General features: G+C 31.8%; 5 protein-coding genes and 1 long non-coding RNA gene across 10 annotated transcripts in view; 3 read left to right on the forward strand and 3 right to left on the reverse strand.

Annotated features, from left to right (window-relative positions):
• LOC117230720 (microtubule-associated protein tau) overlaps nt 1-4,111 on the forward strand; it is a 31,933-nt gene extending 27,822 nt beyond the window's left edge. For all 4 annotated transcript variants that reach the window (XM_033488433.1, XM_033488435.1, XM_033488434.1 and 1 more), the window contains one exon: nt 596-4,111. In XM_033488433.1, the coding sequence (XP_033344324.1) occupies nt 596-676 (81 nt within the window). In that variant the 3' untranslated portion in view covers nt 677-4,111. The remainder of the gene's footprint in view (nt 1-595) is intronic.
• Nucleotides 4,112-4,532: 421 nt separating this feature from the next.
• Nucleotides 4,533-6,910, forward strand: LOC117230723 (proteoglycan 4-like). The gene is made up of 2 exons (XM_033488440.1): nt 4,533-5,130; nt 5,350-6,910. The coding sequence occupies exon 2, from the start codon at nt 5,356-5,358 to the stop codon at nt 6,346-6,348; it is 993 nt and encodes a 330-aa protein (XP_033344331.1). The 5' UTR covers nt 4,533-5,130; nt 5,350-5,355; the 3' UTR covers nt 6,349-6,910.
• Nucleotides 6,911-6,928: 18 nt separating this feature from the next.
• On the reverse strand, nt 6,929-9,680 carry LOC117230725 (cyclin-dependent kinase 2-like). The gene is made up of 5 exons (XM_033488442.1): nt 9,336-9,680; nt 7,961-8,156; nt 7,616-7,888; nt 7,266-7,469; nt 6,929-7,187 (listed from the first exon to the last, which is right to left on the reverse strand). The coding sequence occupies exons 1-5, from the start codon at nt 9,449-9,451 to the stop codon at nt 7,077-7,079; spliced, it is 900 nt and encodes a 299-aa protein (XP_033344333.1). The 5' UTR covers nt 9,452-9,680; the 3' UTR covers nt 6,929-7,076.
• Nucleotides 9,681-11,625: 1,945 nt separating this feature from the next.
• Nucleotides 11,626-14,210, reverse strand: LOC117230414 (tetraspanin-13). 2 transcript variants are annotated; one of them, XR_004492782.1, is made up of 8 exons: nt 14,093-14,209; nt 13,877-14,002; nt 13,272-13,439; nt 13,045-13,143; nt 12,853-12,975; nt 12,654-12,782; nt 12,363-12,490; nt 11,626-12,171 (listed from the first exon to the last, which is right to left on the reverse strand). XR_004492782.1 is itself a non-coding variant. In XM_033487845.1 (7 exons), exons 2-7 carry the CDS (start codon nt 13,934-13,936, stop codon nt 12,100-12,102), a joined length of 651 nt encoding a protein of 216 aa, XP_033343736.1. In that variant the 5' UTR covers nt 13,937-14,002; nt 14,093-14,210; the 3' UTR covers nt 11,626-12,099. The 2 variants fall into 2 exon arrangements, 1 of the variants encoding a protein (XP_033343736.1); XM_033487845.1 differs by lacking the exon at nt 12,363-12,490 and having other exon boundaries at nt 14,093-14,210.
• Nucleotides 14,211-15,289: 1,079 nt separating this feature from the next.
• Nucleotides 15,290-17,566, reverse strand: LOC117230415. Its single transcript, XR_004492783.1, has 3 exons — nt 17,432-17,566; nt 16,350-16,612; nt 15,290-16,035 (listed from the first exon to the last, which is right to left on the reverse strand). It is a non-coding gene; the product is annotated as an uncharacterized LOC117230415 (long non-coding RNA).
• On the forward strand, nt 16,532-18,933 carry LOC117230413 (facilitated trehalose transporter Tret1-like). Its single transcript, XM_033487844.1, has 3 exons — nt 16,532-16,614; nt 16,854-16,929; nt 17,464-18,933. The coding sequence occupies exons 2-3, from the start codon at nt 16,878-16,880 to the stop codon at nt 18,840-18,842; spliced, it is 1,431 nt and encodes a 476-aa protein (XP_033343735.1). The 5' UTR covers nt 16,532-16,614; nt 16,854-16,877; the 3' UTR covers nt 18,843-18,933.
• Nucleotides 18,934-26,300: the final 7,367 nt, after the last annotated feature.

Here is a 26,300-nt window from a genome sequence, read left to right on the forward strand (position 1 = left end):
ACAACAAATACAAATGAGTAAATTCCGGTTATTTATATACGTTTGTACTTCATGGAACAATTTCATACCACGTTGCGAAATAATTTTGAAGCAACACGTTTTTCTTCCTTTGTGAACTACGATCTGTTAAATTTTGCGAGATTACGCGTTAGAAAAAACTAACGTAATTAAGCTGATGAAACTGAAGAAAGTTTAAATATCTAAAACTTGTATAATAAAAAGATGTAATGGTTGCTTAATCCTTTGAAGCACATTTTCAATTGCGTCTATGTAGGTATATTATTTTATACAGGCGAATTTCTTGCAAAAATATACGTGATAAAATTACTCATTGACATAAACGATTACGCTGTTTACAATACGTCGTATCACGATGACATTGCTCCACACCCTTAATACATATTACGCGTGTCACGTACGTACGTATAGTTCGTGAATGATTTATGATAAATCGGTGGTAAATACATAACAGTTGGTACAAAGAGGAGAATGTGCGCTGCTTCAAAGGTTTAACGTGACCCAGATTAGAACGAGCTAGCAAGGTTGTAACGCGGAGGTTAATGGGCCACCTTAATCCTATGTGTTGTGCCCGCAGAGCCCTGTGCCCCCTGGCACGGTCGCCGCCGGCAAGAACGGTCTGCCTACATCGGACGAGAACCTCAACCAGGAATGCTAGATCACGAAAACTCAACCGCTAGACCCGATTTCCTTGTCACTTGCGTCTGATTAATCATCCGTAATCCTCCCTCCTCGATCATCGAATCGAACGGCCAGTATTGACCCGTTGTTCGATGAAGTGGAAACGTTGCGCGTAGAAACGAAGAAGCAACATATACATATAGTCGTGCGAATTCATTTCATCGTAACGCTCTCGCAAGCGTATCGTATATGATTTTCAATCGATTAATAAAAGATTTAAGATTAACGACAGATCCGGCTCTATTTCACATCGCGCTTAACATCACGATCGTCTGGAGTGAACGACGACTGGGAGACATTTTTACGTGCCATACGGGGACAGAGTTTTTCGCACGGAGTTCTGGCGTTTAATCGATGAAAACTAGCGCAAAAGGCAAAGGGGTATTTTTCCTCGTCGCTATGTGCTCTTACACGATCGATAACGTATACGATGTGTATACGTGTCTGGCGTATAACACTACGATCACCGGCAAAATGATTTCCCCCACCCTGTTAACGCATTTATCCACGAAATCACTTCAGATAATTTGCGACACTTTTTCAGATTGAAAAAATGTGTTTTCCAAACTTTTCATACGACCGAACACAAATTACATTAATCGTACATCATTGTAATACTTGTCGTAGCGTAATTGTCCAACACATCGAAACAGTTTACCAATTATCACGCCTGATTCTTCGAATTTTTATAAATACGCAGATACTTCGATTTCATCGTAAACTTACATATTACATATAAGGAGATACTCGAACAAAGGACACGATGCTTCCCTTATTTGAGATTTGCACGGATACGACGATACCTACGACGATAAGAGCGCAAAATACTATGCTTATACATTGCGATAAGAACCATTTTAAGACGCGAACGTTTCTAAAGGCATTTTTCCGATCTGAAAAGGAAATGCGGTAACGCGATACGTTTAAGTTTAATTAAACGAATGAATTCTCATTTTTCGTAGTCACTTGGAACACTGTTTCACACTAGGCACGGCAATTAGAACAATTTTACGATCGCATAATGTCAGACTCATTGTTCGAATTGATCGATATCGCAATTGACGAGACCGAGAGTAGGTGTATTTTTGTTAAACCTACTGGAATAAGGAAACGCGAATTTTCCGGCTATAGTGTAAATAGCTAACTGTCGTACTAAACAAGGCTTTGGATGTGCTATGGTAACGAAAAGCAAAATATAACGTTGATTAATAAATAATTTTAACCATAATCCTAATGCTAAGTCATAGAGCTACTTATACGATTAATTCTAATTGAATTCTATTTTAGCTTTTTTATGGTGCGTTCATCAATCTGTGTAACGTACATATAATTCGATTAACATTAGTATCCGTAAATAAATACGGTTATGCGATATATTCGATTTCGAAATTGCGATAGAAAAAAAAAAGTGAAAGAAAAACGAGAGGAAAGTAGAAAATGCAGCAGTTGATAACCCGCTAAAATTAACTAATATCATAGAAAAAATGTTTAAAGTTCGAATAAAGGCAAGCTTCGCGATAAAATTAATCTCAGCCTACGTAAAAAGATATAAAATTCGATATCGGTGGTGATAACATAAAAAAGAAGAATATTGCGAATGAAACGGTAAGAATGAAATAATAGATAAATGAAAAACGCTGTAATTACATTGTCACATAGGAACTATAATTAAACGCTATAAATGTAATCTAATATTAAAGGTTTACGTAAACTCGCCTACTCCCGGATTCAAGAAAACGGATACGTGCTCTATATATAAAATAATTGAAGTACCAGGACAAAATGCGGTGATGCACTGATTATCAATTTTATCCCTACGTACTGACATACCGAAGAAACATCGATTAATTCGAAGTGGTGATATTAATTGCACGTTGTCATAAGATGATACGAAAGAAGAAAATATTAGCAATTAAAAACTTTGTTTTCTTTGTGCATCACCACCTGTTGAAAACATGTACGGAGTGTACGACGTTCATTGAATGATTATGACTACTAAGTTTAGAATATACACATAAATATATACACATTCTGCGTCAAGTTTTTGGTATATTCTTTGTGTATTTGGACAATGCATTTTTATCGTAAAAATGAGATTCCTGTATGCACTCTGTACATGATATATCTATATCAGGTGTATAGGATAAAGTATTACGAGTTGTTTCCTTTAAAACTATTAAAGAAAACAAGAAAAAAATATTTTCTCCAGGATTTGTTAATTAAATTATTTAATTGTTCATTTAGCGAGTTAAAAAGAGGACCCTACACTTTCTTTTTTAATGAAATAATGTACAGTGTTTGCATTTCCAAGTAGATTTTATTTGGGATGAAACATCGTTCTATATTTTGCGTAATTTAACACGGAAAGTCTCTCTTTGCCATCCAAAAGATTCCATAACAAATATACGTAGAACAGATTTTCTTGTTACTCGTAGTAATTTTAGAGGAATTATCTCGTAACACTTTCTGTGATACACTCTGTATAATGTATTTGAATAGTTTCTAGCATTTTTCATTAACCATCGCTTATTAAACCGAATCAATTTGTTTTAACTCTTGAAATATCAAACGGAAATCAATTTTACCGTAACATTCGTTATTAAGGCTAAGGAAGTTTATGAGTATCAAACTTTTCAATAATTTTTCTTTCCATTTATCGATACATGTATAGATTTATTGCTTAGCAGCACGCTATAAGACTTAAATCGTTTTACGCGCCATGTAATTCACTTACTTTGCTCTCACCTTGATGTTCAAGAGTTAAATCAAGTACGATTTTTCCATTACCGAATTTACATTTTATCTATCGGAAATTTATCCGTTAGAGAAAACTATTCTACGGCATTCGCATCTCGAGTATATAAATCGTATGCTCGATTCTAGCGAAAGAAGAAAGAGTTTAGTGTGAAGCAATTATGACTCACCCAATTTGTGCTTGAATTTATGAGCAGCTTTCTCGCGGTAAATTCAAACGATGCATATTAAGAACAGAGTTCGAAGATATGGATCTCTAATGGATGAGGTTTACGACGTCGAGCGTCGATTTATTGGGAATTGCCGGGTTCTGAAGAAACTTATCCCGTGGAATAAGTTGCTGTCATCTCTACGTAGATCGGTAGAGGAACCCCGTTGAAAAGTCGAACACAAGAAATACAAATGATATTAGAATCGTATACAATGAGCAATCATATTCGATGCATCGAGTGAGAAAAAAAATATTTCGCACGGTTGCATCGAATACGTTTCATATTGTATTTAAATGATAGAATACGATAAATTCGTAATCGTTACTGTAGATACGTAAACTATCTCTATTTGTTGTATACATCAGAATAAATACTTAGATTCTACGACTGATCTACAGTCAGTTGAAAAATGAGAATCAATAATAAAGTAAAACGTCGATGCAAAATAACTGAAATATCGCAAATAATTTCAGAGAAATGTGTCTCTCTCTCTCTCTCTCTCTCTTTCTCTTTCAATCATACGACTTTTGAAAAATTCATACAATCTATGCTAAAAAGGTATATATCAAGTATTATTTATACTTTATTGCTTCCATATACTGATTAGTACATATTTCAACTTGATTAATTATCCGATGATTCACAAAAATTAGATACATAATAATAAGTTGCCGTAATCGTTACGAATAATCACACTTCATACGAATATTATTGTATAACGAGTATTCGACATATTGTCAGACATAACAAGAGAGCCATTATAATAATATTTTTGTTTTTAAATTTATATTCCCAGCATTTTTATTAAACCCTCAAAAGGTTAAAACTGCGATTAGTTGGTTACATAGAATCGGGTAATTTTTTGTGCTTTATGGGATTACAACTATATTGTCACCTGTAGATATACACCTATATTCTAAGTAAATGTTTTAACAGAAAATAATGAAAGTAAATTTAATAACGTTTAAGGAGAAAGTATTTGCAGAATGCAATATAAAATTGTTATCATTAGGAGCTTAAAATGTTGCTTACACGTATAATTTCTTTATAAAAAAAAAACAACGTCCATTTCATACATGGTATGAGAATATCCATTTAATGTTTTAAATTTTTCTATAGAATAAAAACAGAAAAATAGAGAACCTACCGAAATAAGTTTATGCGCACAATTGTATTATCACATTTTTTTGTTCTTAATAATCAGTAATAATTTGTAGCACATGCAGCGTAATTTATAAAAGCACAGGTGTAGTTAATGGCATACACAAATGCTAATACTAAAATATTAAGTAGATAGAAATGATTTTCTTTAGCTTTAATTTCTCGACTATTTAAATATTTAATGAGTTACTTCGGTGAATTTTCTTATATGGATAACAATAAGCACAGCGTGTAGTTCACCCTCACATGTAATACTTGGTGGACACAGAAGCATCGCTGCTAATCACCGCATTTATAAATTAAGGTCAGTCTGCACATAAGTAACACTTCAATGATGAATTACATCAAATTTATGGAATATGCGATTTAGTCGGATGTTACCATTTTTAATTATAAATTTGACACTTTTATCAAAATTCTTAATAATTACGCTAAATATAGTTAAATTCAATTTACAGTGCAAATATTTTTAACGATAATAATATTTTTAATATGTCAACTTACACGTTAATCTGGTTTTCAGGATAATATGGTTGAAGAGATCAATTTATCTACTGAACAGGCAAAAGACGATTCACCACAACCACCACCAAGTACTCCAACAAAGGCGCAAAAGCTACCATCACCATCTTCTATGGTAACTCCTAAAGCAGTAAGAAATAGTCTGGCTAAATCTCCTGAAACAGTACAACCAAGGAAAAGTTCATCGCCTCTTGAAACTATAGAGGTAGAAGATGGGAACAAACAGAATTCAAGTTCAGAAGATAAAAACGTAATAAAAAGCAGAACGGCGAGATCTCCCATAAATTTAGATTCTCTTAATAATCCTCAGTTAAAGAGTCCGGGAAATAGTACAGCGAAATTGCCTATTTCCCCGCGTACTCTTAATCATTCTGAACTAAAAATTTCCGAAGAGAAGACAGTAAAATCATCGGTTTCTTCGCGTCCTTCTAGCTCTCGTCCGAAGAGCTCAGAAGAAAATATAGCGAAATCACCTAATTACCCGCGTCCTCCTAGTAGTTCTTCGTTGAAATCTTCAGAAGACAGAGCAGTGAAATCACCTACTTCCCCTCGCCCTCCTAGTAGTTCTTCGTTAAAATCTGCAGAAAACAGAGCAATGAAATCTCCTACTTCGCCACGTCCTAGTAGTTCTTCGTTGAAATCTACAGAAGACAGAGCAATGAAATCTGTTACTTCTCCGCGCCCTCCTAGTAGTTCTTCCTTAAAATCGCCAGAAGACAGAGCAATGGAATCTATTATTTCCCCGCGTCCTTCCAGCGGTACTTCGGTAAAAGGTCTAGAAGATAAAGCAATGAAATCTCCTAATTCTCCGCGTCCTCCTAACAGTCTTCGATTAAAGAGTCCAGACAAATCTTCCTCTCATACGTCTAGAAAAGTATCGCCAAAAGAATTACGGCTTCCGAAATTGGCACCCTCTCCTACGCCACAAGAAACTGCTATAGTTTCTGAAATTAATACTAAAATTAGTTTACCGAAATTAACAGAACGTGTTACACATTAAATCAGTGTTAAATCAGTAAATTTATTTGTTATCGAGATCTTTCAGGAGAAGAAGTTTCCTCGAACTATGAATGATTGCTTGCGTACATTGAACCCAGCAAACCAATCGATATGAACGAAATATTAAGTCAATAAATATGCGCTTTTCGATTAATGATTTTATATTATTTTGATGCAGAACTCTTTTAAGTAGTTGTAATATAAATTATTGTAAGAAGATAGTGGGAAAGCGAAAGTGATGAAGTAAAAGGGAAAGCTTGAAGTACATATTTCTAATTCTATGTACTTCTTTCTAATAAAAACAGTCCTATTTTAATGTCACATCTTTTATTACAAAAGTGGTGGATCCTTTGAAGAAGATCGAGAAATGTAATATTTACAGCACTTAATGTCGTAAATAAAATTTTGCAGATTATAATACGAATAAAAAATATTTATATATTATCAAGAATATATGTATTGTTATGAAGAATAATAATAATTAAAGGTATAACAATTTTTAAAGTAACGTAGACATAATAAAGTATGTATAAATGGTTTTTAATGTACATATCAAAATATATATCTTTGTTAAAAAAAAAAAAAAACGCGTTCAATATATCGGAATTAAAAATACAGCTTAATATAAGATTCCAAAAATATATAATTTTAACAATTATATTATTGGCAGTTTTACATTGTATGAAGAATTACAAAACACATAGTAACTTAGGAAATAATATATCTAGATCAAGTTTTCTTTGGCAGTGGTGGTGGAACTAATGTAACTCCAGTAAAATAAGGATGGCTCAATCCTTTCTTTGCTGTTATCCTCTGATTAGGGTCATAAGTCAAAAGTTTCTGTTAAAATATGTAATATTAAAACTAACATAAGAAGATTGAATATTTATTTTTAGTTCTTATCAAAGCGAGTCTTACCAAAAGTAAATCTTTGGCATCAGAATCAAAGGAAGGTACAACTTCGTCTAGAGGTCGAGGTTCCCACCTTGGAAACATTGATGTGTAATCACGTAACTGTGATACTCCTGGCCAAATATTCTCATCAGGTGTACCTAATGTACGGAATATCCTGAAAAGTTGATCTATTTCTGAATCGCCTGGGAATAAAGCTCTTCTAGTTGCCTGCAAGAATAATGCAACTGTTTTGAAAAAGTAAACTCATTATTAAGTCTTCCGACGGCGCGGCGTGCCGATGTTCGGTCGGAATGGTTAAATAAATGACACTTCTCTTTTATACAGAATTATTATATTATTAGAACTATCATTACCATTTCTGCAAATATACAACCTAGACTCCAAACATCTACTGCATTGGAATACAATTTAGTTCCTAAAAGTATTTCTGGTGCTCGATACCAAAGGGTTACTATTTCATGAGTATATGTTCGAACTGGAACACCAAATGTTCTGGCTAATCCAAAATCTGCTAATTTTATGTGGCCTTCCCGATCTATCAACAGATTCTGTGGTTTTAGATCTCTATGTAAAATGCAATGAAGATGGCAGAAGGAAATTGCTTTCAATAATTGAAACAAATAACTCTGTAAACATAAGAGACCTGTCTTTGAACAATGCATGCATTTATTTTCAACTGTAATTTTTTTGCGCAATACCTTGACAAGAGCTTGATCTAATCCTCCTTTCACAGAATCTAATAACTTTTTTAAATCTTGTTGTAAAAATTCAAAAACAAGATAAAGATGATTGTCACCATCTACCACATCAAATAATTGAACAATATTTGGATGTGTAAGTTCTCTTAATAATGATATTTCCCGAATAGCAGTGGATGGGACACCCTCGCTTTCCCTGATGTAAATTAACGTTACATTATTAGTTACATATATTGATCACCAATGATAGATTATAATATTGAATTATCCTTTTCCTTCAAAAAATTATAATAAATACATTTATTTACACATAAAGCAATTAATAAAGATGTGTAAGTGAGTTTCAATAAATCTAAATAATAAGTGCAGTATGTAAATTGTGTAATTAGTATAAAATTATAAATTTGTATAAAAATAGGTATCATTGGAAAACAAATACACAGAAGAAAATCCCATTTAAGTATATGGTAAACAAATTAAAAGGTCTAAAATTAAAAACCAGCTGAGCATGACACAATGGGACAAGCTGAATAATGTGGTGCTACGAAAATTTAGTGTAACGTGGCCCCTGCAGATTCAGCTGACCCCAATGTGTAAGTTAGCAGATGTGTTAGCAATGCATATAAGCAAAAGCTTAACCAATATGGTATTTTATTTCACTATCTCCAGAAGTTATTTATATAGTTAAATAAGAATGATTGCATAACAATAATTCTGTAACCATAGATACGTGCATATTACTTAAATGTGTGCAGGATAAACAAACTATTAATTCTACAAAAATATATCTTCATTCTGAAGAAACATATGATTTCAATTCAATAACAATTTTTGGGTTATATAGTATAATCTATTACCTAAGGTACCAGATCATTCGAATATATATTTAAAGTATATAATATCCAGAACACTGAAAAAGCAAAACAGTACTATTTCCTTATTACAAGACAACCAATCCGTATAATATTAGTAATTAAAATAATTGTTTTCTTTTATAAATATTAGATGTATATTTATTCGACATATATACAAGTAATATATACATTGACTATTCAATAAAAAAATTGATTGAAAAATTATTTTGCTACAAGTATGAAATAGGAATATTTATTAGTTATATACTAGTTATTCTATACTGACAAAGAAAAAATAATACCAGTGGGTATCCGCCTAGATTAAAAACATAGACTCTATAAATAATTTAATAGATTTCGAAATATATATCGTGCAGATTCTAGTAACTTAAATTGTTATTAAAAGTATTATATGTCCATTTTGCGGTTAATGTAGTATGCTAACAATACAACACCCGGCAAAGGTATACATTAAATTAAGGATTCCAGATTTTTATATATAAATATTACAATCGACGTACGTCTCAAGACGAATTTTTTTAAGTGCCACCAGCTTTCCAGTTAACTTATCTTTGGCTTTATAAACCACCCCATAGGTCCCTTCCCCTATTTTTTCAATCTTGACGAAGTTGTCCATAACCTCAACGTCACGTTCGACGTTGTCACTACTGTTTTGACACTCCGTCGTAATTGCCGATTTTTTAACACCGTTCCGATATTTTTCGAAATTTTATATCGATAAAAGTCGACAGACAACAACGAAACTTTTTAGTAGCCGTTTTATTAAAATTCTTTGTTTATCAACACCAATAACCCACTTGACATGCGTGCTTCAAAGTAGCCATTTTTATTAAAATTTAGAACAATCGATTCAAGGAATCGATAGAATTACACGATTGATCGCTTTATTAAATAATCGCTAATGTAACAGGTATACGAACGTAATAATATGCCAATTTAGTTCAGTTTAATTCATTTAATTGCTTAATTATATACAACATAATTATGATTAAATATATTTACTAAACATTCCAATAAAATGTAACTAAAATAATCATTGACCGTAGACAATTTTATTTGCAAGTTATATATATATATTTATTTAAAGAAAGAACATTACAAGATGGAATAATAACAATAACTAATCAGTACCAGAACTGTGATAATTAAAACTCGTCGAAATTAATCGCAGCATATAATTTGTTATGTTTGTAAATATTCCCACCGATTAAAAAATATTTAAATCGAACGAAACACTTAAAAGTAATGTTAAATTAGTGTTAAATTAATGTTCTTCTACATATCTTAATATCCTACGTCGTTTACTTTATTTTTATATCATATTCATATTAATACTAACGTAAATATACCTTTCTTCGAAAGAAATGTATTTAATTAATGTTTTTGTAGTTTTAAACGTAATTAATATAATAAATAACCATAAATAATCATAATTAATATATAGAAAAACTCAAGATAGTAAAATATGTATGTGTCTATATCTTTAATTCATGCTCTTATCAATCTGTGCTTTTGCTATAAATTATCTTGGGATTTCTAACGAAATTTGAAAACATATCATGTGAATTGCGTTTTCGCTTTCGAAATAATTACATATATGAATTATATCATTGCATATATTATTTATTTTGAGATATATATGTTCATTTATACTCTATAATATGATATTCTACACATAGAAAAATTATATGACGAATGTTAAGTATACATTATAATTAATTCATAATTACAATTACTAATTTATATAAAAATAAAAGAATATAATAATTGGAATGTTAGGATAATGTTTTTATTAAATCTTCACTGCATAATTCTTTTCACTAAATTGTTCCTAAATTTTTTAAATAATTCAATTTACTACTTAAAAAAATTCATGCATTTCTTATTTAAATTAAAAATATGTTATTACTTGCACAAAGCAAATCAAATGTGAATATGCACAATCTAAGCATTTATTTTAATAAGATATTTATTGTATAATGCAATGTATAATTAACATTCCAAGTATAATAGATAATTATGATTGCTTTTTTATTTAAAATTTGAATTAATTATAAAATTAAATAAATTCACGTAAACATTGAACATTTTAAGCTTCTAAGTATAATTTGTTAAAATAATGATACTTTATCTTTAGGTAGAATAATTCAAAAGCTTTAATTGCAATATTTTCTAAACACATTATACATAAGATTTAGGAATACAGTTTAATACATCTTTATAATGAAAGAAGTAAGTATAAAAATTAGAGGAAGCAGATTATAAATTAAAGATTGGTAATAAAGTGATTTTGAAACCATTATTATACATACGGCAGTATTATGATAATATCTCAAGATTAAAAGAATTCTATTAATTCTATTAATTATCACGTTATACTTTATTGTAGGATTAATGTTTGATTCATTAGCGAAATATTAACTATTAATACTTCATAATACACAATGAATGTATTCTTTCATCATATTTTGATAAAAAATAATTTGATCTAAATTTGTCTGATTAGTTTAAGAAAGAAATATTTAGTTTGAAAACTTCACAAATTAAATAATTTGCGAATGTATATTGCATTGCGAATGCAAAAATATAATTTTGAAAAATATTTATGGATATTACAAAGATATTATTGGAAATCAAAATAGAAAAAGTTTCTACTAAATTAGAAGAATTTATGTATATATAAAATATTATATAGATATAACATAAAAGGATATACGTTTTCTAGAACATACCTGAAATCATTTCTTTTAAAAGCTTTGTTGATAGAAAATAAAAATTTGATGATGAGAATTAGTGAATCATATTATAAATTATGCTGCATATATAAACAAAGTTTTATGGAAACGAGCTTGCACAAACGTATCTAAATATTAAACTACAAGGCGCATTGAGGCTTAGTACGATTGTTCTAAATGGATGACTAGAGCACACATTTTAACTATTATTAGTTATCTATCCGTTCTAAAAATCTATAACTGTTTCATTTGTGCTGTTTCGTTTTTTCCCTGTTGAGCGTTATAAACTGCAGTGAAATACCAACAGTTTCTCAAGAATTATATGCAAGTATTATATGCAAGATGGTATTTGTACTATGAAATAAGAATTATATCTTGGCTATTAAATAACCTAATATTTCCAAATGCAAATCAAAGCGATCAAGACTTTGATTACAACTCATTCACCTATTACTTATTAGAATCTAGTTTTAGTTTGGAAAAATATTTATATTTAAATGATATAAAGTATGTTGAAAAAAAAAGTATATTAAGGAAAAACAGCTTTTGAATGTTGATATAGTTGATTTCTGTAACGTTTTGCCAAGAAAGCTGCAATCACCTGGAAATTAAATGTACATGGTTTACACCACAAACCAATCAAATTAATTTTCAAATTTAGTAAGACTAGTACATATATTGAATTACATAAATGCGACATGATGGTATGTTATACATAAAATGTGGCTGATAAAAAATATTCTCTTAAAAATTGATATATAAAATAGAAAATCACAACATGGAACCACCCACCATCTATTAGGAGGATCATATGAGGTGACAGAGGACATGGCGATGGTGTTAGACTAGAGAAAAGCGCTAGGATTAGCTCGTGGATCTTTCTGATTCCTGTATCGCACGGTCAACCAAACACCAACAAACTGCAATGGTTCACAGGTTAACGCTTACTAAGTAAATCACTGTTATCTCTAACAGAGTGAAACAATTGAACAAATGTAATGCTTTTAAGCACTTAACATTGCATTTTTTAAGTGAACACATATCAAATACATATGGTATATAAAATAATTCATAAATTCTTACCTCTGTAAAACTGAAGAACAATCCTATGCTGCCACATAATTTAAAGGCATAATCAATCGTAGATTGTAATTTTTGCATACAAGATGGACATTCACAATCGGTATTTGTAGGATATTGGCAACAATATTTCTAAAAGATTAAAACATTATTATATGTTATTAAAATTAAATTTATTTGTTGCGTGTTAAATTATACTTACAATTTTGCAAGATTCAATAAATGGATCTGAATTATTCATATATGCGATTTCAGTGCCATTGAAACCACAGCATTTGAAAGTTTCTTGAACCTTATCTATTAATTCATTTGCGTGCTTCCAACCCTAAAATTAATAAACTAAATATTTTTCCTACTATCAAGAATAATGATATATATAAAATATTAATATTACCTGTTCTGCTAATTGTTCTTGTTGTTTGGTATTAACAGCAAGGCAAGCACACGCGATACTGAATTGAATTAAGAACAGTAGAAATAAGATAAGCATGTACTATAAGGATGTTATTAAGGATTATAATAAGAATATTATGTACAAAATGTTTTTTACATACATAAATATATATGATAATACCAACAAGTATGATATTACTTACATATTGTAAATCTATAAAAGGATACAAAGAATAATAGAACTTGGTGATGTTTAACAGCACCGATCAGTCCAAGTATAGAAATTAAAATCAAAATAACACCACATGCTAAAATACCTCCAATTATAGGAAGGTTTGTGACTAATGCAGAAGCTCTTCCATAAACAGCTACACCAATTAAAATAAATGCAACAACCTAAAATATCAAGATATACTTTTCAGAATTCGTAAAATTAAAAAATGTGTTGGAAAACGTTTAAATGTCAGAATTTAATATCATGTAAATTCATAATTTTTAACATTCTGTGTATGCATTTATTATGATTATTATCACATTTTTTGCAGATACATTAATTATTAAAATAATTGGGTGTTGCTATGTGCATATAATGATATTAAAATATCTAATTTTCCATATAGAAGTGCTCTCTATAAAATTTTACTATATTTGTTTAATCAGCAATACATGGCAATTTTCTCATAATGATAGCAATTAAAATATTATTTCATAGCTCGCATATTATAGAATTTGATAAAATATCCGTGGCTGAAAGTAAAATACGATTGAAACAAAATGTATTTGTTCAAAAGTTCGGTGATGTACGTAAACTTGTTTCCGGAAATTCTGCTTACGATATAAAGGATGTTTAAAGCCGTCAAAGCATTTTTAGAGCACGTAAAACCACCGCACATCTTCGTATACGGCCTTTGTTCCCTTTGGTGTAGTCACCCGTGAGGATTCGTTGAGTCGTTGAATCACTGTATTTGAAGAATTTGAATACTTTATTGTTAATACCATGGATTAATAAGAAAATCGCATGTGAGTTAACTGGTACAATGAAAAAATACCTCACTACCCTTTCGCTGAAGACAGACAATTTACGACTGCTAGCACTCCAACGACTCGAATACATTGGAACGAGTTCGATCTCTCGACGTCGCAGCGTCGGGCGCGAAATTTCAGAAACAGATTCTTCGCGCCTGATAAACACATTCATCACACATATTTTTTTATAAATACACAATAATATATATTAATCTGTACTAGTAGATTTATACAAAATAAAAAGGTACAGAATACGATAGAATGAGTTACGTTTTCATAATTTTAAGGCTCGAGTGATATGTAATTCTAAAATGTATATTGAAAAAATGAAAGTAATTTTTTGTAATAAATATAAGTTGATAAAACTTTGATAGGCTTTAAATTAGAATGCTTAATAATTTATACGAATGTGTTTGTTTTTATCGAATAACTACGTTTTGTAGTTGCTAAGGTAAGATGAAATTCGACGTAGAATGTTCTTTATGTTTCTAAAGAGTAGTTCGTTTCCATGACACAAAAATATAGCCACCATAAATGTATCACGATATCATGCGCAAAGATTAAGTATTCTTCACACGGAATTCAAATTAAACGTCAGAGATAACATATATATGTATGTTTATTTGCTCGTTATACATAAGACTTTTATAAAATATTTGAAAGATATTTGAGTTATTACCGCTCGAACGTTCAGTATCATAAATTTTAAACATCACAATGAAACACGTTTGTCGTTTGTTTGTCGTGCTTTCAAACTTCGAAAAGAATAAAATGGTAAGATCGCATATTTATAAGATATAATTGGAACTATTTAAAAAACAATTATATTGTTAATACACAATGTAATAAATTATGTGTACAATATAATGAACTAATAAAAAATTGTAACAATAATTTTAAGAGTGTATTAACCGACAACGAAAAATGACTTATTTCTTTTAAGTACTTAATTTGTATTCGTTATAAAATATTAGTTTGTTTCGATTCATATTATCTTGAGTAACGTATAGATCGTTTCAATCGTGTAAAATTTACTTTGTGTATTTTACTTTTGCTGATATATGGTATCTTATGAAGAATTTCATCATGAAAATCGTACTCTCGTAAAACTGTTCGACAAGATTTGGACGACGTCTGTCAAAACAATTAGAAATCATCTTTGCGAGTTTTAAAGAGGAAATACTTGGATTCTGTTCTTATTTTTTGCACAGCAACCTTCGTTTTTTTTACAATGACTCAGCTTCTTCAAATAACTCGTGCGAATTTAATTTTTAATGGCATTTCTCTGCTTTTTGTTCCTCCAATAAGAGATACCATAATGAAATACGAATTTAGATATTCTAAGAAACTATATAATTTACTTACTCTATTTCCTTACTATAACCTTTCACTTTTGTATATTTCATATTGTTCCCATCTTTTCGATAAATATTTTGTAAACGAAGTACTCTGATAGTACGTAATCCTGTCTAACAGATAGCTGCTATGTCTCGGCTATTTTTAATACATTGAACATGTAAACTATGAATGTTTCATAATTACTAGATTCGTTATCAGTCTTGTTTGATCTTTATATTTGCAATCTTGATGCTTGTATTCGACAGTAAGTACAGTTTACATTGTAATTTCTAGATTTCTGTGTTCTCTAATATCTTTGTTTCTTCTTTCTCTAATATTGCTAATAGTATAACATTATATCGTGTTCTCAATTACACAATTTAGTAAGCACAATAAGTTTATAATCTATAAATGGACTATTTGTGTCTATAAATGGACGGCTACTTCTCACAGAAATGGTATTATTAAAATTTCATACTCTGAAAGTGCTGTGTGTACGATGGTGTAGTTTCATCAATGCAATGAAAGTCAGTGGAACGTCAGGACGGTCGATGCTTAAAGTAGAACACTGTGTATTTTAACATTTCATTTCACTCTAGTACTTTTCAACGGTGCCTGTATTTTAGCACTGTTGAGAAAAATATACTGATATTTCATTTGCGTTTTGAAGAAGGGGAAGTATACATATATTCAGCAGTCGCATTAATCGATACGCTTGTATAAAAATTAACATATTCGCGAGTATATGGCGATTTTTTCAAATAATTATATTAAAAGAAATTCTTTACATATTTAATATTTAAGTCTTTCGATAAATTTTGTAAAATCTGTACAAATAACTTTCAATAAATAGTTAAGCAAATTTCTAATAGGCCGTTCGATTTAAAAAAGTAAATAAGCGAAGAAATAAATACCGAAGCTATAAATACTTCGAGCTTATACCTCCTCAAATTCTCTCTTTTCCTCTTCTGAAGCTTTCTTCCTTTTTATTTCCGTGTCTCGAAAATATCAATAGGTTTCGCTAGTCGCAAGGAGGGGTCTGCATAAGATTCGATTGTGATAACAGGGGAAACTGATAAACCGACATATAAAGTGTAGTACATCGTGATTAAACTCCCATTCTGTCCACAATGTCTTAGAAAGAGGTACGAAGAACAAGAAACCGTCGTTCTTCCTGGTGGCATCGTCGTGTTTCATCGTTATCTCTGTAAATATCGCAATAAATACCTATTAATCGTTCATCAGAATTTAATGAATATTTTCCGTTCCCTATAATCTAATTTGACTGACATTTCTTATCGATAATTTAGGAAAATATTTCCATTAGATGAAAAATTATTTTATCGGATGAAATGGGAATGACTTCGTATTTTTTTTTTTTTTATAAATTCTATAATTTATAATATTTAATTCAACTATATGTACTAACTTCGTGAAATATTACAGTCCGTAAAAGAAGAAATAAGAAAGATGAACAAATCGCGCATTAAGTGGTGGCCGCAATATTTAGCAGCGATTACAGGTAATTACAAACCGTTAGCAAAAGAAGAAATTCAGTTTTTCATCTTAACATTTATCTAATAATAACCATGTGTTGCTGTTATAATGATTACACTAACCAACAAGGTTTTAATATTAATGGTATACCGGTGACATTACGTTGATCATTAAGTGTAATTAATGAAGTGCTGGCATATGTAAACGTATCATTTTATGCAATTTAATAAATTAGATTTTTAATTTTAATAAACATTAATTTTAAGAGATACGACAAACGTCGTTAATTATAAAGTTGGTAAACAAAAAATAATATATTGTAATATTTGCTCGTGGTTTTTTTCAACCGACGAAAGATTAATTACAAGATAACATTTCTCAAATGCATACATAAATTGCAGAACTATTTTCGACTCACAAAAATAGGTACGATAACAGAACAAGATCAGAATATAGATTCCATAGTTAAATATATCTCTATTTTCATTTATTAATCGATTAAGCTATTAACCGCTATGATTATTTACTTTATTCTATTTTCATTTTTTCCCTGGTACAGCCACCTTATCTATGGCAACTTCCGGTTCCCATATAGGCTGGACATCACCGATTCTACCAAAATTAAAGTCTTCAGAGTCCTATATGCCAATAACGTCGGACGATGCCTCGTGGATCGCTTCGTTCGTTCTTCTCGGCTCGATACCTGGCAATATTATCGCAGCTTTCATCGTTGATCGACTGGGTCGTAAAGTGTGCCTCCTGCTTGCAGGAATACCATTGACTATTAGTTGGATTTTAATCATCGTAGCCTGGTGCCCTTACGTCCTCTACGTTTCGAGATTCATCGGCGGCATAGGGCTTGGCGTGGCTTACGTCGTTTGTCCTATGTACATCGGGGAAATCGCTGATAAGGAGATCAGAGGATCTCTGGGATCTTTGATAAAGTTAATGGTAACATTTGGTGAATTATACGCTCACGCGATCGGCCCATTCGTGTCGTACGAGTGTCTAGCTTACAGCTGCGCTGTAATCCCCATAATCTTTTTCCTGACGTTTAGTTGGATGCCAGAATCTCCTTATTATTTGTTGATGAGAAATCGCGAAGATAAAGCGACCTATAATTTGAAGTGTCTTAAGAGATACGCGACGGAAGATCAGTTAGAAGAAGATATAGAACAAATGCAAAAGACCGTATTGCGAGACCTCAGCGATAAAGGAAACATTTGGGATCTGTTCAACACCCCAGGTAATAGAAGAGCTGTTGTAATCAGTTTCGGCCTCCAGCTAGTTCTGCAATTCAGTGGTCTAGCCGCTATAGAATCGTATACTCAAGAAATTCTCGAGGAGGCTGATACAGATTTATCCGCTGGGATAGCGGTGATCGTTCTAAGCGTTCTTCAGTTGATAGCCGGTATCGGTGCGGCAGCTTTAGTAGACAGATTAGGTAGAAGGCCACTGCTTCTTGTCACTACTTTACTCGGTGGATTGTCCTTAACAGTCACCGGAACGTTTTATCTGCTAAAACACTACGTGTTAGCGAATATGACCGGTTTTGGTTGGGTTCTTCATGCCTCTGTTATATTTTACGAGCTCATTATCGCATTAGGTTTGAATCCATTGTCCTACATGATGCTCGGAGAACTTTTTCCGACTAACGTAAAGGGAGCTGCCGTATCTATAGCAAACATGTGGGCATCTTTATTGGCGTTCTTTGTTTCAAAAATGTACCAAGTCATTTCCGATTCTTGCGGTGTTTACACCTCTTTCGGTTGGTTCGCGGTCAGCTGTTTCCTTGGTATTGTTTTTATACTGTTTATGGTCCCAGAAACTAAAGGAAAATCGTTGTTAGAGATACAGGAGGAATTAAATTGTAAAAAGAAAAAGCAACAGAAGTGCGGAAAAAATAATCGAAAGATCCACGTTAATACACTAGCTTAAATTAGGTGAATGATGAAACGATGGTTTCGATTCGTATTGATAAGTTAACCGGGTAAATTTCACGTGATTAATAGGATCAATTGGCATTCGATTTATCGTAATATAATCCTTTAAAGGTTAATGAAAGGGCGAGGTCGATGCCGAGGAAAACGAAGAGTGAAAATAATACCAACTTTACGAAATTGAAATATTATTGAATTTTCGGAACGTATGGAAAAATATTCGGGACGAACAAAGAACCATCGTTTCAGTGAAAATATTGAAAATCTTTGAACAGCTTTTTTTTTTAAGTACGTCTTCTTCGTATTTTCTGAAATCTATATGACACATACATGTATTAAGTATATTTGGCGTTAGACTGAAATTAATTTCTTTTTAAGCTCGAGAAATGTCAAATTTGCCGTTCGTCAAATTTCAATCCAAGAGGTAATTTAACTTATTGTTTCTAATACCAAGAAGTGAAATTTTCCGAAAAACGACATATTCTTTGTATTTTTTTAAACAATAATGTAGGGTGTAAGATTTTATCTTTTTAAGCGAGGGCCCTTATATTCCACATGAAGGATCTTTTTGCTTCGGTCGAAATAACAAAATCGTTAAAAAGGTTTTCGATTAAGATTTCATCGTTGATCAGCGAAGACAGTGCACGTTCTTGGTGAATTCATTTAAAAAATCATCTACGCTAGTAGAAACAAACATAAGTACTCCATATATCTCATTTTGTTAGTCAAACATTTACACAGAAATCGTACGTTATCCCGAAAATAAGTAATGAAAAAGAGATAACGTGATTTAAACCAGATTTATGCGAATATTTGTCGACCGTTTATTATAGTTACTTATCCACTTATGTGAATATCGATCGATTATTTCGATTATTTGCGAGAAACGTACGATGAATTCTTAATCGGTACTAATAATAACCGAAGCAATTTTAACGGAGGACAAATGCGAATATTTGTTACACATAATTTCTGGAAATTTGTTGGTAAAAATTTCCAGAAATCATGTTGTATTATGAGTGCGCGTTACTTAGGGCCCCAATTGTGAAAAGAGCACACTCGCATGACCATCTTCTTTCCCTTTTAGGCAGGGTTAAACGTTGAGACTGATAGATTTTAATTAATCGTGAAGCGCATATTTATTTATCGCCAAACGACGTCACATTATGGTAAAATACTGAACTGATTTATTACGATGACAGATTTAGAAATAACGAAATTATCAAATTCTTATGAAATTATTCAATCCGTGGATTATCAAAATATATAGAAACGAAACGCGAAGTAGCTTGCTTTTAGTTGAACTATTGGTTTAATCCATACGACTATAACGCAATTTTAATAAAAATACGACTTTAATTTAATTCATCTTTAACAATTCATCTATACGAGAAACAATTCTTTTTAAGTGGCAGAGTAGTCCACGGATTAAATACAAAGATTCTGAAATGTTCCTTGTGATTAGTTTGGTGATTAGAACCATCTTTTATCCCTTTCAGGCAGGGTGCAAGAATAATAATACGATTAAATATGTTATCAAAGCGCGTCGCGAATATTATCGCGAGTATTAAGAATTTCGCGCACCAATGGCCCTGATGCAAGATGGATTTAGGTGAGCACCGTAGCATGACTAACTTTATTTATCCCTTTTAGGCAGGGTGAAACATATTACTATAAGAATAGCTTCGGCGCAGAATATAATCGGCCCGATTATAATTAAATATTTCTTATTATTAACGTCGCTAATGGCAGACAACGAACATTGCATATGAAACACGTGGTTTTATCATAAAGTAACCGTATGATCGAATCGATATTATCATCTGTTACGTCGATTTTTTATCCACTTGTCGATAGCATATGTAATGAATTTATGTAATATCATGAAGCACAATGTACTTATTGTAAAATGGTTTTACTCTTATTCTAAAATGTTATGTTCACGCAATTGCACGACTCTCTACAAGTCCCTTTAAGGCAGGGTGCAAGACTTGAACTTAAAATGTATTTCTTACAGATTTCTACAATGTAGAAGTTTGCAATTTACGTTGACAATAAATGTTATTGATTGAAAGAAAATTGAGAATTCTTTTATTTACAAATTCGTTCGTTCGTTCCTAAACATAAATATGGATGATACGGTGTATCGAAACACCGCACGAGTATTTAGATACAAATTGGAATTTGGAAATAACGAAACATAGTGAGAATGCAAACGTGGACAACTAGTATGTATATTTTTTGCATTATAATAACCATTATACATAAATGTTATTACAATATAGAAACATAAATCTTAATATTTCATCCATTAACATCTTACAACATCGTCAATATGATACACGTCTCATTGTCGAGATTATTATTACGATTTCCTAAGATAAATCCTTCTGCTTATGCCTGTTGTATTAAATACGTACTCGTTTCTTGTCGTGGATAGAAATGTTTAATAAAGTGTTATCTCTTTGAATAAAATAACCGCTTGTTGCGTGCGATCGCAACGAAGAAATTCAGATTTATCGTATTAGATCGTACAATTCGTTTCGTTATTGTTAAAACTTCGAAACCCATTTTCCGATCAATATTTTATTGAAAAATGCGCTGACATACGGTAATTAGATTTCTATATTTTCAATACGATCTTGTGATACTCGATGCTGGTTACTTACCTCCTAAATAAACATTTTTATCGTTTTACAGCGAGTCGTGGAGTGCAAAATTTCGATGAAACGAAAAACTGATCATATTAAAGATTAAAATTCGGATAATCGCACACCTAAAATATGTCGAAATTTTATCTTAAGGAAATGAAAGAACGGAAACGGTTTATACTTCAATTTCTATAACGGATGATAAAGGAACCACTGCATTTTACGCTATTTTTTATTATTTTTCTAGCTTTAGAGAAAGGCAAGAAGACAAGAGAAAAAGCGGGGCCAATGGAACCTGAAAAATTAATCACTTCGCAATTTAGAAATACCAGAAACAGTTCCTGCATCACATTCACAATGCGAAGATCTCTCTTTCTTTTCCTTTTCTTTACTTCTTTTTTTTTTTTTTTTTTCAATACGACATATGTAAAGCATTCTGAGCGATAAATTGGCATATGTTCTTATTTATTGCACAAAAATATGCACGCGATACAACATACACTGCGTTTTGATTGTCGAAGGAAAAAGTGACGCTTTATACAATTTTATTTCGATACAATAATGACTTTTTTTCCCATTTTGGCACACACGTTATCTCCATACAGACTAGACTGCTGGCTCGAAAGTTCATCGCAATTATCTTACATACTGTTATAATGGTACTTGGCTTTACATTTGTGAACTTCTTGGCGACGTAGGAACAGGATTATCTGGACATATAAAACTAAACATTTTTTCCCTAGCAGTTACCTTTTCCTAGCAATTATCGTTTCTTTCATTACAGTATGTATATTACTACTATATTACAATATTATATTATTACCATATTATTTAACTGTATGTGTGCAACATTACTGATTATTATTATATTATTATTATTACAAAAACAATAAGATATCATTGTTTTCAGAGCCTAATGGGACTATAAACGTTTGTAAATTTATTTTACGTAATACGTATTTCCAATGTGCCCCGAATCTCTTCGAGATACAGAACTGAATAGAGACCAGAGCGAGCGAGGATCCTTTCCCAGGATTGATTAAAGAAATATACGTTTTATTTAGTTAACGATACTTAAATCTGCAATATTAATTTACTAATTTTCAATGTTTTTTCGTTTCTCAGTTTTATCTCTTCGCCGCTTAATTCGATATAAACGAAATCTAAAGATCGAGATGCTTATTACTTCCGATAGAAATTTGAACTTACTGAAATGGTAATTTATGTAAATGTTGTGCACGCTACTAACGACTAGCGCTCCTACGTCACCGTGTCGACAACACGCTAGTCTAGATTATCGCATTGAGAATATACAGGGTGTTAAAAAAAATCTTAAAGCCAAAACCAAGAAAGATAAACGATGTTTCGTCGACTCAAGGTATCAGATCAATAAATTTTCTGTAAAGAGATAAAAAAGTTGCAACGATAAATAAAAGGCATACGTATATAGAAGTAGTCAAGAATGTTTGAGGGTATGCACGCATTGATTTTAAGTTCTATGTTATTAAGCGCCGTTTAACAATTTTACCGAGCTGCTAAAGTTCCAGATTTTCATTTTTTTAACACCCTGTATACGTATCGTGAGTCAAGACCACATCATCGCTCCTCTCAATTACAGATTCACACTCGTCAAAAGATGAAACTAACGGCAGAAACTTTTCGCGTTAGGCCAAATTGTTTGATCTGCGTCTCTGCGTTTCTCTTCAACCGAGAACGTTAGGAGGATTTTTTATACTCGAACCATTCCCACGTATATACAGACGCACACACACGTACACGTTGCATATCACAAGCTATGCAATGCTAAATACTTTCTCTCTCGGTTGGAAAAAGTCTGTTGACGGTGATATTAAAAATATTGCCTATAAAATACTAAAGTAAAAGACGACGTTGTAAATATTCAACCATAACGAATGAAACATTTAACGTATGAAATGAAATTATAACTAACGTTCGATAAATTGTAGAAATATTGTTAGAATAAACAACGTAAAGAGAAAAAGCAGGTAACATCATTGTAATCGAAACTTTATACTCGTTTGTTAGAGAAATGAAAATCATTCGTTATGCGTCTGCGTATAATATTGTATTTATACCGTACACAGTACCTCTGGCATAAGTGATCACATTTTTCCTCGTCACGTTTCTTCCTTTTCGCTACAAGCGGTATTCTTCGCTCGAATAACAATTCTTTGAGATTTCGATGAATTTTTTATGGACACAAAACTGTCGTCCAAATATAAGACGCAACGGAAAATAGAGAAACAGAGAAAGAGAAAAGGACGAACGAATGAGAAAGAATTAGGAAGATGCGTTTAGGCTAAACTTTAGCGTCTCCTAGCGAACTCGTCGGAATAAAACTTGCCATTCAGCGAGCTTTAAATTCTTGAATAGCTGGATGGTGGAGATTACATAAGAGGACATACTTGCTGTATGAAAGGCATAGTTTCGAAAATTGGTTTGATGCGAGTTCCTCTAGTGGCGAGCGTACACGAACCGCCACGAAGTCTATTGTGAATATTCTACCAACGACCAGTATTACACGTGCGATACACAACGTAATATGTTCAATTCGTCTATACAACTAGCATATTTTATAGGTATATATGTGAAATTGCGACACACGTCGTGCAAGATCGCTACGACAGAGCATAGGCTGTAGCAATCAATTTTTTACACACCACGACGTATCGCTCGGTAGAGAACGTTTCATGATATTTAAAATCCATAAGATTGCTAGACCTAGTCTGCCTATAGCACCTCGCTCCGATTAGTTGGTCGTAATTAGATCCCTTGACGATCACTTTTCCAAGAAGTACTGTATTCATCCTCTTCTTGCTCTTTGATGTTAAACCGTGTTCTGTGTCAGAAATCAATAACTTAACGTTTGTTGCTTATTCGTAATAGCGAAAATATCCAGATGGATTTCAAGTAGAAAAACGGGTCTTATATTTTTTTTTAGAAAATACGCACGATAAATATCTACAGCGATGGCCTACTAAACATATTGACCGCGAAATTGTCTCGACAATGCCGGCCAGAATGTACGAACGATCTACGATTACAGTTGTAACTCTACACGTAGCTAGCGTAAGTACCGATGATTACACTCGCTGTTCGTAACAACGTTTTACTCGTCGTCTAACAAAGTGCAACGGGTCGTCGAGAATTGTACTCGTCACGATTGAATTTTCGATTTTCACGTAAAGAAGAGAAGATAAAAAATCATCTTACGAGGTCGATAATCCCTTGTTTTTCGAGATACAATCACCTAGCCCTACGAGATATTGGAAAATATCGACGAGCAGGATCGATGATGGATTGTGCGACGCAAATACATTTTCGAAAGCTTCGATAATACCTCGATAATCGGCCATTGTTTTCTATACAACATTTCTTTAAAGAGTGCTATACTTTAAAAATTTAACTTATCTATTCAACAATTTCGATAGAATGCGCTGGGATGCATATTCAGAGAGTGCCTTTACGACCATGAAAATAATATCGAATCGATCTTAACAAATACATTTAAAGAATCGACGATGAAGAATTGACTATTAGTTTGAAAGGCTCTGCTACTGACAATCGAAAGAAGTGATAAAATGATCTCATAAGGAACAAAAAGCTTACAGTGGAGAAAAGACTTACAGAGCTATTACGTAAAATTTTTTCTCAATTTAATAACGTAATGAAATATTCTATGAACAAATGATTCTCTGAATATGATCTTTAATTTCGAAGAATCTCGCGACATAAGCTTGCCTGTTCGACCTTTCCGTCTCCTGAGAAGAGCAACATTTCCTGAGGACGGCTGCCTTTAGAATAATAAGAGAAATAGTATATTAGCAAAATTGATAATTCGGCGTAAAAGACAAGAATTGACAAGATAGAAATTGGTCGAGTATCGATGGATAAAACAATTCATTTATCGAATTATGCTTAAATATCATTTCACAGTGTGATTGCTAATATTTTATGCTAAACTAAATATTCATATAACATATATCGTTAATCTCTAATAACGCGTATTATTCGATATTACAAAGTACGTATGAATTATAACCTAGTAAACATTATCTTTTACGGTTCGTTCATATTTCGACACGATTATTTCGATATCGTTTTATTCTTCGTGTAACAAGTTACACGTATCGATATATATATATATATATATATATATATATATATATATGTTTTTTTTCATTGATATTATTTTCGATTTTTAATCAATAGTAATGGTGTATACGTACAATGCGAATTAATTGCGTATACACTAGAAAAGTAACTTTTATTTCGACTTGTTCGGATTGAGCGGAATCACACACGTGTCGTATTTCGCACAAGTTGAATTCGTGAAAGATCGATTTGCTTCGATCGAGAAAAATAGTAATGCATCACGTCAATTATCAATTAATTCCTCTTAAATCGAATTCTCGTACGACATCGTTTCAATCCATCGTTTCGACAATTAATCAATTAATCGTTACATCGTGTCGAACGTTCCTTTCACGATTTACGATATCTTTTTGGCAAAATTCAGAGTTACGTTTTACTTGTTAAATTATTATTTCTAAAAGGCGAGGTCTCAGAAACTACCGGCTTATATCGTAGTTAAACGATGCTTGCCAATGATCAAATTCGTCCTTTGACTGCGACTAAATCTCGAATGACGATAAGAAATGTGACATGCATAAGATTTCCTCGAATAATATAGTTGCGATAAAGCTATTGTTTCATTGGTACGCAGCCGATCTTGATATACGTCTTATGGACAAACAATCAAAATCAAACATTATAATCATCGA

This window comes from Bombus vosnesenskii, unplaced genomic scaffold (assembly GCF_011952255.1).
Source record: "Bombus vosnesenskii isolate JDL3184/JDL3185 unplaced genomic scaffold, Bvos_JDL3184-5_v1.1 scf7180000013267, whole genome shotgun sequence".
Lineage (NCBI taxonomy): Eukaryota > Metazoa > Arthropoda > Insecta > Hymenoptera > Apidae > Bombus > Bombus vosnesenskii.